Source organism: Chenopodium album, chromosome 27 (assembly GCF_948465745.1).
Source record: "Chenopodium album chromosome 27, dcCheAlbu1.1, whole genome shotgun sequence".
NCBI lineage: Eukaryota > Viridiplantae > Streptophyta > Magnoliopsida > Caryophyllales > Amaranthaceae > Chenopodium > Chenopodium album.
Genome location: NC_137860.1, coordinates 21308600 through 21328350, shown reverse-complemented (window position 1 = coordinate 21328350; position 19751 = coordinate 21308600). Strand labels below are relative to the sequence as shown.

Genomic DNA, 19751 nt, shown 5'->3' with positions numbered 1-19751 from the left:
TTAGGGAAATTATCATTGATACACCTCAAGTTCCGACTTTTATCAATGGTACAATTACTATGTTTTTTATTATCAGCGGTACACCCATGGTTTGGGCTTCTTAACTACCGTGATTAATATGTTAAAAAAAAGTTCATGACGTTCTAATGTTATAGGTTAAAGTTAATAAAAAATGAAAAAGACTACAATGCCCTTCTTTGAAAGCCCTTTTTTCTCCTTCTGCCATAATTAAACCCCCCCTTCCATCATGATGATTAGACTTCCTTCTTCTGCATTCATTTATCACTTTGTTTCATTCATCTATATCTTACATTTGAATTGAAGAACACGAAAGGTAGGGTTTTCATCCAGAGAAATTCCAGAATTGCGAGTGCCAATAAGGGAAATCGACTCTAATCAGAAGGTATTTATCACTATCATTCTTGATATTTTATCTCAAAAAATCTATATTATGATCTGTTTTTAGCATATTTATTGAATTATTGTTGTATATTGTTGCGAAATTTTATAAATTTCTTGAATATGTGAATTTTGTTGAAGTGATTAAGTTATTGTTTGCATATTTTTCAATGTCTAGTGTAGTTATGAGCGTGAATTATGCACTTTGGTTTAATTACATGGTAAAACTATACAATTTCTTTGAATTTTGGGTTCCTTAATTTGACATGTGTTGAGTTTTTGTTGGATTGAATAAAATGCTTGACTGATGGAGGTATTGGATGTGTTAGGTGTATTAGGTAACTTGATGTGGTTATTTTTTTGTTTGAATATTGGTGCATGTTGTAAGATTTTAGGTGGTTTTTTTCTTATTTTGCAGAATGAGTGATAAAAAAAGTGTTACGATTTCAGTACAAGGGTCATAATGTTCACATTGAAGTAGATGTTGATATGTGTAACATAATGGATTTGTGTATTGAATTTGAATATCGATTACGTAGTATGAATCCTCCAGTAGATATCCAGAACCCAACCTTTAATTATGCCTATAGAAAGAAATATTGTCCTATTAGAGATGACGGTGGCTTAATTAGGTTGTTTAGAACTTCCCCTAATGACCCCATTATATGCATCTTGGCTGGCAGTGCTAAGGAACCAGATTTTATCAATGACTTGGTAATTAAATTTAGGAATAAACAAGCTGCTGCTGCAGCCCACCTCCTCCTCCACCCCCACCACCACCACTACCACCAATTCAAATGAACCTCCACTTCCACCACCACCTGCAATACATGCTAATCCAAATCAACCACCAAAATCAGCAGTTTATAAAATCACACCTAGGAGGAATAGTAGTACTTATATCCCTTTAGCTGATGATGAACCTTACCTAGGCACTGATAAGACTTGGATTGATTACATAGAAGAGTATAATGAGAGGAGTAACAAGCAAACAGAAAAAGGAGTATACTCAAGGCAGGAAAGAATTTGAGAAGAGTATGAAGAAGATAGCAAAAGGGAAAAAGGATCAGTCTAACAAGGGTACCACTTCCAAATCCAATCTAAACAAACAGACACAACCACTTAGGGAAGGAGAGAAATTACCTCCATCACCTATGTTACCAAACACTACATTCAAAACCTTGCCTCTTAGGAGGAGTCCTAGATTTTTTCCCCCTTGGACACACTGATGTAAACACATGTGAGGAAACTTCAGAAGTTGATAAGCCATTAGAGTCCTCTGTCTTTGATAGAAGAATCCCTGGAACCACGGCTATTAGGAAAGGTGTTAGAAAGTTGCCTATTATTCTAGTAATTGAAGTTGAGCAGCAGGTTACAGTCTCTAAAAATGTTAAGTCTAGAGGAGCAAGTTCAAGGGTGAGGAGGAAGGTTTCATTTGATTTTGAATGAGATGGTTCATATGACAGTATTTGAGAAGAGTATGAAGAAGATAGCAAAAGGGAAAAAGGATCAGTCTAACAAGGGTACCACTTCCAAATCCAATCTAAACAAACAGACACAACCACTTAGGGAAGGAGAGAAATTACCTCCATCACCTATGTCACCAAACACTGCATTCAAAACCTTGCCTCTTAGGAGGAGTCCTAGATTTTCCCCCTTGGACACACTGATGTAAACACATGTGAGGAAACTTCAGAAGTTAATAAGCCATTAGAGTCCTCTGTCTTTAATAGAAGAATCCCTAGAACCACGGCTATTAGGAAAGGTGTTAGAAAGTTGCCTATTATTCCAGTAATTGAAGTTGAGCAGCAGGTTACAGTCTCTGAAAATGTTAAGTCTAGAGGAGCAAGTTCAAGGGTGAGGAGGAAGGTTTCATTTGATTTTGAATGAGATGATTCATATGACAGTATTGATCGTGAGGTTATACCAACTGGTCTAGTACCTGCAAATGAACTAGAGGGGCTTAAGACAGTTCCTAAAGTGAAAGATAACTGGAAACTTGGAAAATGGATGGTATGGGTTTATAGATGATGACAATGATGATGCTTACTTTAGCACTTTGTACAAAAATGGAGAGATGTATGAAGAAAGGAGATTTGGAAGAATAGAGCTAAGACCTTGGATGATTTTTACTGATAAGGTTCACTTGAAAGACATTGTAAAGGACTTTTCTGTTCAAGAGGGGTTTGCCATCAATGTTGAAGTTGCTGATAACAGGAGGTATACTGTGATATGTAACTCTAAAGCATGTGATTGGAGATTGCATGCTAGCAGATTACCTAATGGTAGGACATGGGCTATTAAAAAGATATGGCCAAGTGAGCATATATGTAGAGGGTTGGAGACTTATAATCCCATCTGTAATGTTAAGTGGGCTGCAAATAAGGTTATGGAGGACATTAGAGCTAACCCAAGCATTCCTGGTTAATCACTTAATGAGTTGTTGTTTTAGAGGTTTGGAGTTTACTTGAAGCAAGCAACTTTATACAGGTTGAAGAATTATGTGATCAGTGTACTGTTTGGAGGGCAGGATGAGTCGTACTCAAAGTTACCAATGTATGCTGAAATTGTCAAACACACTAACCCAGAGTCTATAGCTTTTGTTGCTTGGAGGCAGATAGAGTGCATTGACAAACACCTTCTCTTTAGCAGCATATTCATCTCTTTCACTGGGCAGTAGAAAGGGTTTCTTAGGGGATGCAGACCTTTAATTGGTGTGGATGGTACACGTCTAAAAGGAAACTATGGTGGTATATTGCTTACAGCAGTTGGATTGGATGGAAATAATGAAATATTTCCCATTGCATATGCCATAGTGGGCCAAGAAGATAAGGATAGTTGGTCATTTTTCTTCAGGCATTTGTTGAACATTGTGAAAGAGTCCTTAAGGAAGCATTGGACTATCATTAGTGACATGCAAAAGGTAAGATGTTAACCTACCTTGTTATTATTTATGAAAGGTTTCAATCATCTTATATGTTCTAACATTGTTTGATTGATTTAGGGTGTTGACTTAGCTTTGACTCAAATATGGCCTGAAGCAGACAGGAAGTATTGTTGTAGAAATTTGAGCAAAAATTACAAAAAAAGCTTTTCCAGGACCACTTATGTACATCTTGTTCTGGAGGACTTGCAATGCCACATCATTTTTCACCTTTAGGAAAGCCATGGAAAGGCTTAAAAAAGAAGGAGGGGATGAGGTGATGAAATGGTTTCCTGATCTGGGTGAGCAATCCAGGTGGACCAAGCACAAGTTTGATCCTAATGTCTGTAATGATTCAAACACCTCAAATTTTGTGGAAAGTTTCAACTCCACATTAGGAATTGATAGGTGCAGACCTGTTCTTACACTACTTGAAGGTTTGTGCTACTTTGAACATGTTCACTCTTATGATGTTCAATTTCACCTTTTTTTAATCCTCTAAAAATGTACACACTTTTTTTTTTTTTTTGGTAGGAATAAGAAGAGTTTGCATGGTGAGACTTGCAACTAGATATGAAAATGGCATGAGTTGGAAGGAGGATGATGTTTGCCCTAAAATTGCAAAAATGGTAAAGAAGATTGGCAAAGCAAGCTCAACATGTAAGTCATTCAAGTCTAAGCCTGGGGAGTATGAGATACATGAGGGAAGGTCTCAATTCCCTTTAAGTCTTAATCAAAAAATATGTTCTTGTGGGGCTTGGCAACTATCAGGAATACCTTGTAGGCATGCAATCAGAGCACTAGTTGATGCCAAATTAGATCCCCATGCATATGTCAGTTCATGGTTTTCAGTCAAGACATATAGGCAAGCTTATAGAGTTGGTATTAACCCTGTTCCTGATACAGAACAGTGGCCAGAACGTTAGAATGAAAGAATTATATTGGCACCAAAGATGAAGAGGAGTATTGGAAGACCTAGCAAGAACAGTAGAAGGGAAGAAGGTGAGGAACAACCAGGAAAAAGGTCAAAGACAGTTAAATGTTCAAATTGTGGTTGTTTTAGACACAATAAAACGACATGTAAAGGGGGGCTTACTGGGAAGGAGTTAAAGGCAACTGAGCCTATTGTGATACAAAATCCAAGGGTTAGAGATCAATCCAATTCAGCCAAGGAAGCTACAAGGGCAAAAGGCAAGGAACCTGCACAATCTCAGACTCTTTTGACACCATCACAATTGCAAAGTCAGCCACTAAACTTGTCTCAGTCACAATCTCAGTCAGAATGTCATCCATGAATAAGTTATGTAGAGCTTTGATTGCTTTGAAGTTTGAACTTTTGTAATGCACTATCTGAATTTGGATGTTTATTTTGACTTTGGATGATATAAGATGCATCTAAAGTGTTTTTTGTAAGCGTAGCTACTATTAGTTGGGTAAACAATAGTTTAATCTTACTTTTGCTAGTTTTTGGCACTTTTTATAAACATATGTCATCTTAATGCTCAGAACAATTATAATCATTGAATCTTGCTCTTTTTTAGCTATGATAACATATGTCAGCTTAATGCTTTGCTTTAAATTTATTAATCATTTAATTTTGCCCTGTTTTAGCTTCAATACTCAATATTTGCTTATAATATTATAGGAGACAAAGTCAAAGAGAAGTGAGGTTGAAGAAGAGTGCTGCAACCATATTTACAGGAGGCAAAGTTCGTGTTTTGGTGGGAAATTAAATGGTCAGAGGGAAAAGTTGGGGGGGAAAAGTAAAAAAAGGGGTATTTTAGACTTTTTATTTATTTAATGACTTAAGAAGGTATCATTAGAACGTCATTAACTTTTTTTTAACATATTAATTACGGTAGTTAAGAAGCCCAAACCATGGGTGTACCGCTGATAATAAAAAACATAGTAATGGTACCATTGATTAAAGTCGGAACTTGAGATGTATCAATGATAATTTCCCAATAAATTACAATATATATTATAATATTGATAAGGACCAATATTTTTTGTCAAATAAGACTCAAATTTGAGTATCTATTTTAGCAACTCCAAACTTATTGGTATCCTTTGCAAAAATATTCTCCCTCCTAAAGAAACTACCTCAAGTATCACCATGGAGATGGTCTGATAAACAACGAACTAATGTTTATGGGGGTAAATACTAGCACTAGCTTAGGTTCATTGTCATGCACGGTAATTTTCAATAACTATTTTTTAAATTAACATTATTCTAAAATTTTCAACTTTCATATGTTATACTCATATCAATTGAACGCCGGAGAACAACAAAAATTGCAGAAAAAATCAAACTAAGAATAATCAGCATGTGTAATTCGTGGCAAGTATTATTGAAGTATTCATAGTAATTATCGATTATTGATTGATCAAGAGCATCATTTGTTGTTCTTTCAAAAATTAAATAGGAAAAATTGTCAAAAATAATATAAACTATGAGCGGTCGGTCAAAAACAAGTCAATCTTTAAACTATGAGCGGCGCGCCTTCAAGCGAGGCTTCATGGCCCGGGCGGAGCACTTGGGCAGCCAATTGGACTTTGATTGGGCTTCGAATCCTCGGCCCAATCGGATTTCCTCTTTGGGTCTTTAACACTTGGTCCAAAATGCCTCGGAATCTTAAGTATCGAGCCCTTAATCACCAATTCGAAAACTCTAACCGGCCTTGGGCTTCAAAGGGTGGTCGTGCTCCTCCAATGCTCGTCGTCACTCCCCGAAAATTCGGAAAACTGCTCCAAAAGTGCAATTTCCTACAAAACTCAACCAAAACTACGAAAACACTAGAAAACACCAATTAGTAATAAAAGTGGCTCGAAAGAGCCAAAAACACTACTAATTATGACCAAGGGACGGGGGTAAATTACTATATAAAATAGACATATCAAACTCCCCCAAGCCAAACCTTTGCTTGTCCCTAACCAAAGAGCTCATCAATGAACATATAAAACATGTCTCACCGCAATAATCAAATCAAGCACAAACGATTCAAGGCAAATCTAATGAACATGCTTCAACATCAATCAATCTCATTCATCCAATCACTCTTCCTCCCCAACAATTGTCAAATAGAGCAAACCACATGAGCATATAGAATTCGAGACTAGTGCTCACACACTCAACACTCATTTATGTGGCGAGTAAAAGATATACTCGATCGCTCTCCAATCCAACCCCTTTAATGTGAACAATGCCCTCCCAAACTCACACACTCGTGTGTTTAAAAAGACATACACTCAACCTAATAGTCGACTCGGAATATGTCAAGTCATAACTTGCATTGATAAACAACACTTTCACATCTACACAATTCTATGCACAAGGTCGGAAGGTCTTTAAAGCTTGTATTGTAAGGCTAGGGTAAAGGGTAGGATAAATTTGGGAATAGTGAGAGAAAAGCTATGCATTAAGGGAGCTAAATCCTAATAAACCCATGATCAAAAATAAATGATGATCATACATCTCCAACATAATCAACTCCAACAACAATCCACCAAATATAACTCCAAACAATATAAATAATCCCAACACTTACAATTTCACTCATAAATATATAACAATGTAAAACTTGAGTGAATAAACAAACTTTGAACTCATTCTTTTTTCTAGCTTGAGTTTTTTCTCTTTTTTTTTTCTTGAGCAACCTTCATATAGAACATTTGAACATTGAACATTTTTTCCTTTTTGCTCTCTTTTTTTCTTTTTTTTCTTTAGAAGTTCACTTTCTTTTTTTTTTAAACATATTTCTCACTTTTTTTTTTCTTGAACTTCTTTTTTTTTTTCCATCACACTTTTATCTTTCCAAGAATATTTAAATTTTAACTCAACAAAACAAAATATGATCAAGAACAAATTACTTCTCAAAACCCACCCAAATTGTACAAATAATGTGCGCACTACAAACTCCCTCACCTCACTCACTATTAGCTCCCCCAAGCCAAGCTTGGGACTAGTAACCAATGGGGCAAATATGGCTTGTAATATGGTTAATAAACAATAAAAGGGCACGAGCAACATGGGTAGCAAGAAGGGAACAAATGTATCTAAATAAATCTTAAGGCTACCTATAAGAATGAACGCCTTCGTCCTCCTCATGTGCATAATAACGAGTCATGAAACACTACTCACAGTTGCAAACCAATACTCAAATTCATTGACATACCATGAACTAAACACTCATTCCTAACCAAATCAACTAGTCAAGCACTATATTCACAAGTAGTTGGACAAAATTGACGCATGTTTAGGAATCCAAGCAATCAAACTTCAGATCATGACCAACAAATCCACAATGATCATCATCAATAACCAAGAATCAAAACAAATTTTCTCCAATATGGGGCACAGGGAAGCATGATTCACAGTTCATTGGATCGTATTTTTGGATTTTTTTTTTTTATTTTTCAATTTTTTTGTGTTTTTCATATAGGAAAGCAATAAAAACTACACTAGAAAGCAATAAATCTAAACTAAGAAAACACACTAAAAATAAAAGAAAAAGGGAAAAAGAAAGATACCAAATCCAAAAATCTCCCCCAAGCCAGAATCAGACAATGTCCTCATTGGCCCGAGAGCTAGCCCAGTATGGCTAATCCTCCTCATCCTCGTCCATCCAGGTGTATCTCCCTCCTCCGCTGCTACCTGCACCATCTGCACCAGAAGAGCTACCACCAAAATAGTTAGCATGAAACCCCCCCCCCCGCCGGTCCCCCAAAAGTAATGTCCTGGCCGTACCCATGGAAGGAAGAATAGTCAGTGTAAATGCCATGGGCAGTGGGATCCCTATCGTATCCCTGGGGTGCAGGCTATAACCAGTCAGGGTAAATAGCATCGTCGGGAATGTTGCCCCGACGAGCATAATCATCATAAATAGAGTAGAGCACTCTACCCTAGTTCCTCTCAAGATACCCCAGCCTATGGTCAATGGACCCTATCACGTACCTAAGGTCAGTATAGGAATGCTCGATATGACCTAGGGCCTGACCTATACTCTAAAGGTCCCAAACTGGGTCAGAGTCGACATGGGGAGCGGAGTGAGACATGCGGGGTGGTGATGGTAGAAACTCTATGGGCTGAGTCACAGGTGGTGGCTGTAGTGGTAGAACGGGAGGTACTTCCCCTCAAGCATGGGCAACTAAAAGGGCATATGTGTAAGAATCCTGCCCGGGGGGAAAGGCAGTCAAGTCAGGGTTAGGTAGGGGAAAGATGGGCAAAGGGTTCTCATTCCCTACCTTAATGCACCAATGGGTAACCTGATGGCCGTCTATCCTCAACCACCCCAACTCCTCAAGGTACCCAGCAGTCATGTAGGTATCAGGTCCACGGTTAGTCATACGGTGGGGTCTGGTCTTTACAAAGTCGGCCTTCTTGATGGCTATCCTAGTGGTAAGACCACTTAGACGGATGGGGGTAGTTGCAATGTTACTCGCAGTGGCATGTTTACCTAGGTGGTGGATGATGTACCTAGCAATGTTAAGCTTCCCGAACCCATACACATAATGGCCAATCACAGCTAGTTCGTTGGTGTGACAGTTATGGGGTTCGTTCCTACCTAGGAAACACACACCGGCAAATCTTTGCCACACTTTGGGGACGGGGTGATGGATCGGTTTGGCACTAGCATGTTGTGCATTAACATTAGGCAAACCAGTCAAAACATTATACACATCTTCCATTTTATATTCAGCATGCCATTGTCGATCCAATTCATGATCCATATCAAACAATTTACAAAATTCCACAAAGACAAAGTAATATTTCTATTATTCAACCTAAATAGCAATTTTGGTCCACTTTTATGGTTTTGAACAATCAAAGAAGACAGGAAGTCACATGTTAATTCACGATAAGTGGCATAATGCATATCAACAAATTTTCGCATACCAATATCATTCATAAATCTCCTAACATAATAAAAAATTCCTAAAGCTTCTAAAGTAGGGCGGTGTAACCACCGTGAAGGAATTACCTCGCACCCGTAGAGTACCTCAAGCTTTTCTTTCTGCTCCTGGGTCGCAATCTTGATCGTCGGCCATTGAGGGAGCTGCAACGCCGGGGCATATTGTTGGGACGAACTTGAGCTACCCCTGAGAAGTGTCCTAGCCTTCTTTGCCGCCATTTTTATAACTGGGTCAAAAATTAATTTGATTGGAACTTGGAAATTTTGTATAGGAATGTAGAGGATGAAGAGGGGAGAAGGAATATGTAAAAAATAATTGGATTTGGGTAAGAGATGGAGGAGAGATCTTAGAGAGAAGGTAGAGAGTTTGAGTTTTTAGAGTGAGAAAATAATGGAGGAAAGAAAAAGAAAGAAGAAGGAAGGAGGAAGAAGAAAAAAGAAAGAAGAAGAAAAAAAAGAACGGACGGGTTGGCTTGGTACCGCGCCCGGTCGGGCGCCCATTCGCCCAGTCGGGCAATCTGATGTTCCCTGAATTCGCCTTCTTGCGCCCGATCGGGCGCCACACTGCCCGGTCGGGCGATGCAACTTCCAAAATTCTTCTTCCTCTCGGGCCCAGTCAGGCGCTCCACCGCCCAGTCGGGCGATTAAAAAGTCCGTACACGTCAAGTCTCGCGCCCGGTCTGGCGCTCCTCCGCCTGGTCGGGCGCTCCACCGCCCGGTCGGGCCCGAGAGCTACTTGGACAATTTCTTTTCTTCAAATTTTGGCTAACTCTTTTCCTCAAATCTATACCAAAAACTCATAAAACTCATTAAATTCCCTCCTCTCTCCTCTCACAAGAAAAAAGAAGAAAAATAAAATCTAAAAAGCAAGAAAAATACGGGTTGCCTCCCGCAAAGCGCTGGTTTATCTAGGTCTCGCAGACCCTTTTACCATAATGTGCCTCAAGGTGAACTGGAACTGATTAGGTGTAGCAATTCAACCGCACCAATCGTAGCCCCCTCATGGTATAGCTTAAGTCTTTGGCCATTAACCTTGAACTCACTACCATGAAACAACTTTATAAAACCGAACTTATTAGCCCTTTTTACAGTGAAAGGACCCGACCACCTTGACTTTAACTTTCCTGGGAAAAGTTTAAGTCTAGAGTTGAACAACAACACCTTGTCGCCCACTTTGAATTCTCTTGGAAGGATCATCTTGTCGTGCCATCTCTTGGTCTTCTCCTTGTAGACACGCGCACTATCATAGGCCATCAACCTAAACTCATCAAGTTAATTAAGTTGAAGTAGCCTCTTTTCTCCCGCTAGCTTAGCATCCAAATTGAGCTCCTTAATAGCCCAATATGCCTTGTACTCTAATTCCACCGGAAGATGGCATGCTTTACCGTACATAAGTCTATATGGAGTAGTACCTATTGGGGTCTTAAATGCAGTTCTGTATGCCCAAAGGGTGTCATCCAACTTATCACTCCAATCTTTCCTCAATTTTGCTACCACCTTCTCTAGAATGACCTTAATCTCACGATTAGAAACTTTAACTTGGCCACTAGTTTGGGGATGGTAGGCTTAACCTGTCCTATGGTAAACACCATACTTTTTAAGAAGGGTATCTAACTTCCGCTCATGAAAGTGGGATCCTCCATCACTAATTATGGCTCTAGGTACTCCAAATCTCGGAAAAATGGTCTTCTTAAAAAGCCTATGGACCACCTTGGCATCACTGGTAGGAGTGGCAATGGCCTCAACCCACTTGGATTCATAGTCAACGGCGACAAGTATATAGCTTTTCCCATTTGAAGAAGGAAACGGTCCCATGTAATCAACACCCCAAACATCAAAAATTTCAACTTCCAAAATCCCAGTTTGAGGCATCTCATGCCGCCGCGAGATGTTGCCAGTCCTCTGGCAAGAGTCACAAGCCTGCACAAAAGTGTTAGCATCTTAAACATGGTGGGCCAGTAAAATCCTGACTCATTTATCTTGGCCACCGTTTTGGTTAGACCATGATGTCCTCCATAAGGTGAAGTGTGAAAACTAGTAAGTACGCCATGAACTTCCCATTCGGGAACACACCTACGAAATAATCCATCTGCACACTCACAAAACAAAAAAGGATTATCCCAAAATAATGTTTAACATCAGAAAGGAATTTCTTTTTTTGTTGGTAGGACAAATCAGAAGGTAGAGTACCACCCACTAAATAATTAGCAAAATCAGCAAACCAGGGGTGTTGGTCTACAACTGCATACAGGTTGTCGTCAGGGTTGAATCATCTATAGGAAGAGAATCCTTACCCTCGTCATGCCTGATTCGTGACAAGTGATCTAGCACAACGTTCTCTGCACCCTTTATGTCCTTTATTTCAATGTTGAAACCTTGGAGCAAGAGAACCTAACAGAGTAGCCTGGGCTTTGATTCGGTGATTCCGCCTTGGCTATTAAGTATTTCAGAGCTGCATGGTCAGTAAAAACAATAACTTTAGAACCAACTAGATATGATCTAAATTTTTCTAAAGCATAAATAACAGCAAGAAACTCCTTCTCCGTAGTGGCATAATTGACTTGAGCCTCATCCAAAGTTTTACTTGCATAATAAGTAGCATGCAAAACTTTGTTCTTTCTTTGTCCAAGCACGGCTCCTAAAGCAAAGTCACTTGCATCACACATGATTTCAAAGGAAGATTCCAATCGGGTGCACATATGATGGGTGCCGATATCAAAGCCTGCTTTATCCTGTTGAAAGCCTCAAGACACTCGTTAGTAAAAACAAAAGGGGCATCCTTGAGTAAAAGCTGAGTTAGTGGTTTAGCAATTTTAGAAAAATCTTTGATAAAACGGCGATAAAACCCCGCATGACCCAAGAAACTCCTAACTCCCTTAACATTAACTAGGGGAGGTAATTGCTCAATCACTGAAATCTTAGCCTTATCTACATGTATACCCTTATCAGATACAATGTGACCAAGAACAACTCCCTCTGTCACCACATAAAGTGACATTTCTCCCAATTTAATACCAAATTGCATTCTTCACATCTTTTCAAAATTTTAGCGAGATTAACTAAACATGCATCAAATGAAGAACCATACACGCTAAAATAATCCATAAATACTTCCATAATAGAATCTATGAAATCAGAAAAGATACTCATCATGCAACGTTGAAAAGTAACAGGTGCATTACATAAACCAAAGGGCATTCTACGATATGCAAAAATACCATAGGGGCATGTAAATGTAGTCTTTTCCTGATCTTCAGGGTGAATCGAAATTCGGAAAAATCCCAAATACCCATCCAAATATCAAAAGAACTTATGGTTAACTAACCTCTCAAGTATTTGATCAATAAAGGGGAGGGGGAAGTGGTCCTTTTTAGTGGCAATATTTAATCTACGATAATCAATGCACATACGCCACACGGTAACAGTTCTAGTGGGAATCAATTCATTTTTATCATTTTTAATAACAGTCATCCCACCCTTCTTAGGAACCACCTGTACATGACTTACCCATTTAGAGTCAGAAATAGGATAGATAATACATGTATCAAGTAATTTCATAACCTCTTTCTTGACCACTTCTTACATATTAGGATTCAACCTCCTCTGGGGTTGAATACAGGGCTTGTATTTTTTCCCCCAAGTGTATCCTGTGCATACAAAAATTGGGGCTAATACCCTTAAGATCATCAATAGTGTACCCTATTGCCCTTTTGTGGGTTCTAAGAACCTCTAGAAGTTGGGAAGTTTGAGGGTCATCAAGTGCAGTACTAATGATCACAGGGTACATTTCCTGCTCATCTAGAAAAATATATTTTAAATGAGTAGGGAGAGGTTTTAGTTCAGGTTTCTTCACCTTTGCAGGTTTTGATTCCTGAACCAATTTTACTACCTTCTTACTCTCGTTGGGATCGAGTTCTTCTATGGCAAGAGCTTTTGCAATGGCATCCACCTCTTTACTCCAGATACTCACATCACCTGCAGACAAATCTCCACAAAGTATTTCTTCCAAGGGATCCCTTGCAAGAACCTGTGTTAAGCTATCTTCACAAATATCATCCATTATATCAATAACATCAATCAAACAACAATTTTCCTCTAGCATAGGACCTTTTAAAACTTCCCCTAAATCAAATGTGATATTATCATCGCCAACATATAGGGTTAGTTTACCATTTTTCACATCAATAATGGCTCCTGCAGTATGGAGAAAAGGCCTACCTAATATAATGGGGATTTGTGTATCCTCGGCCATGTCTAAAACAACAAAATCTACGGGGATAAAAAATTTACCAACTCTAACAGGGACGTCCTCTAAAATACCTAAGGGATATTTAACAGAATGATCTGCCATTTGCAAAGTAATATTAGTAATTTTTAAATCACCCATATTTAATTTAGAACAAATAGACGATGACATAACACTAACTGAAGCACCTAAATCACACAATGCTTTATCAATGAAGACATTACCAATATGACAAGGGATAGAGATACTACCGGGATCCTTTAATTTAGGAGGGGATTTATTCTGTAATAAAGCACTACATTCTTCTGTAAAAGCTACAGTTTCTACCTCATTAAAGGCCCTTTTCATGTTCATAATATCTTTCATAAATTAAGCATATGCAGGAACCTGTGTGATAAGTTCTGTGAAAGGAACTGTTACTGTATACACCTAAAAATGTCTCCCCAAAACCAAGCCCGATGATGAACAACTTTTCACCGCCATTATTGGTCGGGTTGAGTATGTAATCTTTAGAGTGCTTAAATCCATGTTAATTCCCAATACATTTCATAAACCAACCCAATTCCTAACCCATTTCACCAAACCATAACTTAGTTTCCTCATTTCGTGCCTTTAAACCCAAAATAATTCATTTCGTGTCCATTAAAATCATTCATTTCGTGTTTTTATAAAAACGTTTAGACCAATTTATTTTGGTCAATATTCTGGGTCCAATGATTAAATGTTTGGATGGGGCTTTAAAAGAGCTTTCCAACGATATATTATAAGCCCAAATCCGAGTTATAACGAATAAGTTATGGCCAAAATACTAAACTGAGTCTAAATCGAACCTAAGCCCACCTTACCTACGACCCAATGATCATGTGGAGGGTCCAAAGGCTTAAATCCCATTCCTAATCCAATTAGGATTAATCAGAAGATTCTATGAGTTTCTAAAAATATTTTAATTATCCTTTTTAAAAAGATAAGATTAAAGAGTTTAAAATTGAATAAAACTTTTCTTTTTGAAAGTCCTAAATCAATTCGAATTGAAAGACGTTCAAAGATTGTCAGATATTTTTTTCGTTATTCATAGTGTTTATCTAAATATTATATGGTTGGATAGCCCTTGAAATTATCTTTCCAATGATATATTATAATATTAATTCCGAGCTATAACGAAAAAGATATGATCGAAATACGAAACTCTATCCAAAACTGACACCGTTCCACTATTTCGGCCATATCTTTTATTCTACAAAATATTTCAATCTGATTCTGATTGGGTTAGAAATTAGACTTCAAGAGATTTCCAACGATATCTTATTCATCTTATTTATCTTAGACTTCAAGAGCTGTCTATCGAGTTTTATTCCGATTAAATTCGGATCTTATCTTAATTCTTCGACCCCTCTTTTGTCCTTATAAATAGAGGTCATGTCTCCCCTTTTTCAATCATCAACAAGCTTGATCATCAAATCATTCTCTCTTCCTCTCTTCTACACCAAAATAATTCTCTCTCCCTACACCAAAAATATTCTCTCCTCTCTCTCTTGCTCTAACCTAAATTCTAGCCATCCTATTATCTCATAATAAATCCCTTAAGCACTCTAAGGAGTCCATATTTAACCCGAGGTTCCGTCCTTAAACCAAGGCGTGAAAGGTATAATTAACTGAGGGTTTGGACCAAATCATTTCTAAATTTATTTAATTTAATTTCCATTTGATTTATTTTTATTGAAGTTACTAACAATTTATTCATGATGTAGCAATTCAAGGAAGCGCGGAAAGTGAGTAATTAATCACTTCGTTATTCTTATTATTATTCTTGTTGCTAGTTTCATGATTAGGGTTATTATTATTTGATTTGACAAACGTTATTATTGTTATATTGCTTCCAATATTAATGTTTATTCTATTATTATTTATGATCACCATATTGCATGTTTAAAGGGAATATGTAATTGAAAATCACGCCTAATAAGATAATTTGGACAACCGGTTTAGGTTCCTTTAATCTTGTTATTAAATCAAAGTGGTCACGATATTATAGAATTATGTGTGCATTAATATTCAACCAATTTAGCTTAATAATAGTTTGGAGCGAATTGAATATTTGTTTGTGTGTCTTTGAGATCGCAGGAATACTTTTCACAATAAGAATCGAGTAGAGGCCAATACGGGCGAACGCGACTCCATGACTCACTTCGTACCATCATCCCCGATCCTCCTTTCGTGGTTCCGAACCATATGGAGTTAGTAATCTCATGGATTATGAATGGGGTGTAACCTTCACGGGTCAATCGTTGTTGCCTATCGTTGTCCCTTTTCGTGGTTTCCTTATAATGATCCGTGAACGGTTTACAAGTTCCTTAAACACTTGTTGGCGGCTCCCTACTTTCCTTGTCCCTAATCGTTGTCCCTAATCGTATACGTCAATTCCCACTTCCTATGAGTGCCAAGCATATTCACCAACATGCTTTTACGTAGGCGCACTTCAAACGACGCCTACGGTTACCTGCAAATTTTTCACAACCTCCAAAAACTTACTAAACTGCTTATCCAATTTAGTTTTCAATTGACGATTTGGGAATGGTAGTTTGATTATAGGTTGTTGTGCTTCCCTACTCTTCTCCTGGGGTGCATCCTTCCCTGAGGTTGTACACTGCAATGAATTATCAGATATGTTAGTATTACCCTGGAGCCCTATAGGAACATCAAGTATAACGGAATCGGGATTAGCAATTTTAATTGAATCAGATTCATCCTCTTTGGGCATAGGGGGCCCATCGTAGTGTGAACCACTCCTTAGGGTTATTGCATTTGCATGATCCGTAGGTTGAATTCCCTGCGCTGGTAGAGCTCCCTGCTTGCGAGCCTGTAGAGTAGAAGACAATTGGGCAATTTGGGTGTCCATGACCTTATTATGTGCTATAATTGAGTCAATCTATTGGTCTCTACTCTCCATATGCTTTTGCATACTAGTTAACATCGCTCTAATTTCTGACAAAGCAGGATCAGAAGATGTATTAGGGGTTTGTGCTGGGGCTTTTTGGTTAGAGTGAGGGTGGTAAAATTTCTGCTGTGGAGGGGGTGCTTGTTGTGGTTGTTGTGGAGGTGGGGGATTTTGAACATTGGTGCTTCGATAGGATAGGTATAGGTGGTTTCGGAGCCCAGGATTGTAGGTGTTGGAGTATGGGTTATTTTGCCTATAGGTTTGAAAGGCATTAACATGCTCCATAGAGCTCCTGCAATCTTGCTCCCAATGTCCTACAATTCCACAATTTTCACAAAAAGCTTCGTTAGAATTATTAGCTACAACAGAAACATTAGCAACAGAATTAGGAATAGTAGTACTAAGGTTATCTAGTTTCTAACAAATAGAAGTAAGATGGGCCTGCAAAAAGGATACTGAATCAACGTGGTGCTTGCCTTTATTTGCATAGCCTCTAGAAGTCCCATATTGGGAATTATGTATCGCCATGTCTTCAATAACCTGACCTGCATCATCAACATTAAGATTCATTAATCTACCACTAGCCGCGGAGTCTAGAATCGTTCTAGATGCATTCCCTAATACGTTGTAGAAAGCTTGAATTAGCTGCCACTTTGCCAAATTATGGTGGGGACACTCCCTCTGCAGATCCTTGAATCTCTCCCAAGCCTCATATAACGCTTCATCTGGCTCCTGGGCAAAATTCTGAATGGCACTTCTCAATAAAGCTATTTTCTCTGCAGGGTAATATTTATTATAAAAATTCAAAGAAAGAGTCTCCCAGTTAGTAATACCAAGTGCAGTTCTATTCAAACCATTAAACCACAATTTAGCTTTTCCACATAATGATAAAGGAAAAAGAATCTCCCTGATATGGTCCTGCGAAACCCCATTCTGCCGAATAGTATTGCAGTATTGACAGAAATCTGCAATGTGAAGATTAGGATCTCACCCTTAGCTCCACTGAATTGCTTCCTTTCTATCATCGTTATGAATTGGGCTTCTTAGAAACTTCACCCTTAGCTTCCACAAAATTTTGGTCGAGGTGAAAGGTGTGGAAAACCCGAGGGACGGTTGCGAGTAATCGCTGAGCTTCTTAGGTGCTCTCATCTCTGATTCTGAATCTGAAGGAATTTCCGAATCACTGGAATCAGATGGCGGATCACTAGGAATATCGTTACTCCAAGAACCTGCCAGGATTTGTCTGTAAAAATTCTTTTGTCCATGGAAAGAGCGCTCGATCTCAGGATCGAATGGAATGTAACCTGATCTGGAACACCTGGGCATAAACATAGAACTAAAAAGACAAATATGAGAATTGCCTCAAAGAACATTATCTCAGGATCGAATGGAATGTAACCTGATCTGGAACACCTGGGCATAAACATAGAACTAAAAAGACAAATATGAGAATTGCCTCAAAGAACTAATGTTCTTTGAGACAAAAGAAAATAATCTAGACTATAAAAATAATCATAAATAAAAATAAAATCGTCTCCCCGGCAACGGCGCTAAATTTTGACAGGGTAAAGTCGTATCCCCTAATCAAAAGTAATTACCTAATTCCTCTAACTAATGCAGATAGGGAAGTAGGGTCGAATCCACCGGGAAACAAGTCATCTATTCCTAATTAATTATTATAATCTAAATTAATAGGGTAACCAATGTTGTTGTGATTAAAGACTATACTACGAAGAATATGAGCAAGGGAAATAAAATAAGGAGAAATCGAATAACAAAAAGCCTAGGGCATATATAGGTTCACTAATAAACAATATTCCAGGGTAAAACATAACAATCAATCATCAATGCATCAATTAATCAGATCATAAAGGGCTTTCGCTACGTATTACAATCATAGAGTTAATTTACGGGTATTAAATCTCATCTCTCGAATCTCGACCTAACCATTTATAAATTAGTCTGCCTATTGAAACTAAGCCTAAACATCAATTCTCATCTCTCGAATCTCGAATCAATATTGCTAAACTCATACAATTAAACCAGGCCTAATCTAATTGCACAGCATTAAATCAATTAATAGGAAATTAATTAAGCATTAACAATCAACAACCATAAATTACCCCTTCATATTATTTATTAGATCCCCATAACCCTAGAAAGTAACCTACTCAGACATGATTAAGACTAAACAAATCAAAGCAATTAAACAAGCCATAAGGAATTGAAGTAATAAAAATACTGAAATTACTAAAGTAGAAATCGTACCGAATCGAAGGAATTACAAAACGGAGTTAACAACAAGAGTAAAAGTTTAGAGAGAGAAAATCTAAGTAGAGAGAGAATAATAGTAAGAGTTGTAAAAGAAGGTCCTAAACTTGCTTAACAAAATAGTATTTATACTAAGCAAGAGATCCTACGCTAAAACGAACTAATCTGGGGCCTTAATTTATGCACAGAAACTCGCGCCCGATCAGGCGCCGTACCGCCCGGCCGGGCCTGCCTTTTTTGTTGGTCTCCTCTTCTCGCGCCCGGTCGGGCATGACCACCGGGCGCTGCTATTGCTGCTCCATTGATTTGCCCCACCCGGCCGGGTGCGCCTTCGGGCGAGGCTTCATGGCTGGGGCGAAGCACTTGGGCAGCCAATTGGACTTCGATTGGGCTTCGAATCCTCGACCCAATCGGATTTCCTCTTTGGGTCTCTAACACTTGGTCCAAAACGCCTCGGAATCTCAAGTATCGAGCCCTTAATCACCGGTCTAACCGACCTTGGGCTTTAAAGGGTGGTCGTGCTCCTCCAATGCTCGTATTCACTCCACGAAAATCCGGAAAACTGCTCCAACAGTGCAATTTCCTACAGAACTCAACCAAAACTACGAAAACATTATAAAACACCAATTAGTAATAAAAGTGGCTCGAAAGAGCCAAAAACACAACTAATTATGACCAAGGGACGGGGGTAAATTACTATATAAAATAGACATATCACCAAGGTTACTAAGTCGGTTAGGGGTTAGTAGGTAGGGGGTTACTTGGTCGGTTAGGGGTTACTAGGGGTTACTAGGTCGATTAGGGGTTACTAGGGGTTACTCAGTCAGGGGTTACTAGGTCGATTAGGGGTTACTAGGGGTTATTAGGTCAGTAAGGGGTTACTTGATCAGAGATTACTTTGTTTGGGGTTACTTGACGGGTTACTGATGTGGCACCTTGCCGCACCAGAAACATACTGTTAACAAAATCGTTTAAAAACATAATTTACTTCTAATCAAAACTTTAAGCATGGTTAATTTCTCATTTCACTCTTAATTAAATATAAAAAAAAATTATAACTAAATA

The 19751-nt window shown here is 38.4% G+C and overlaps 1 protein-coding gene and 1 non-coding gene across 2 annotated transcripts; both read left to right on the top strand.

Moving 5' to 3' along the window:
• Positions 1-1849: 1849 nt before the first annotated feature.
• Positions 1850-4248, top strand: LOC145619769 (uncharacterized). Its single transcript, XM_081674465.1, has 8 exons — positions 1850-2070; positions 2307-2412; positions 2540-2785; positions 2852-2955; positions 3094-3322; positions 3404-3450; positions 3560-3759; positions 3857-4248. Exons 1-8 carry the CDS (start codon positions 1850-1852, stop codon positions 4246-4248), a joined length of 1545 nt encoding a protein of 514 aa, XP_081530591.1.
• Positions 4249-17073: 12825 nt separating this feature from the next.
• On the top strand, positions 17074-17180 carry LOC145621711 (small nucleolar RNA R71). Its single transcript, XR_014108520.1, has one exon. It is a non-coding gene; the product is annotated as a small nucleolar RNA R71 (small nucleolar RNA).
• Positions 17181-19751: the final 2571 nt, after the last annotated feature.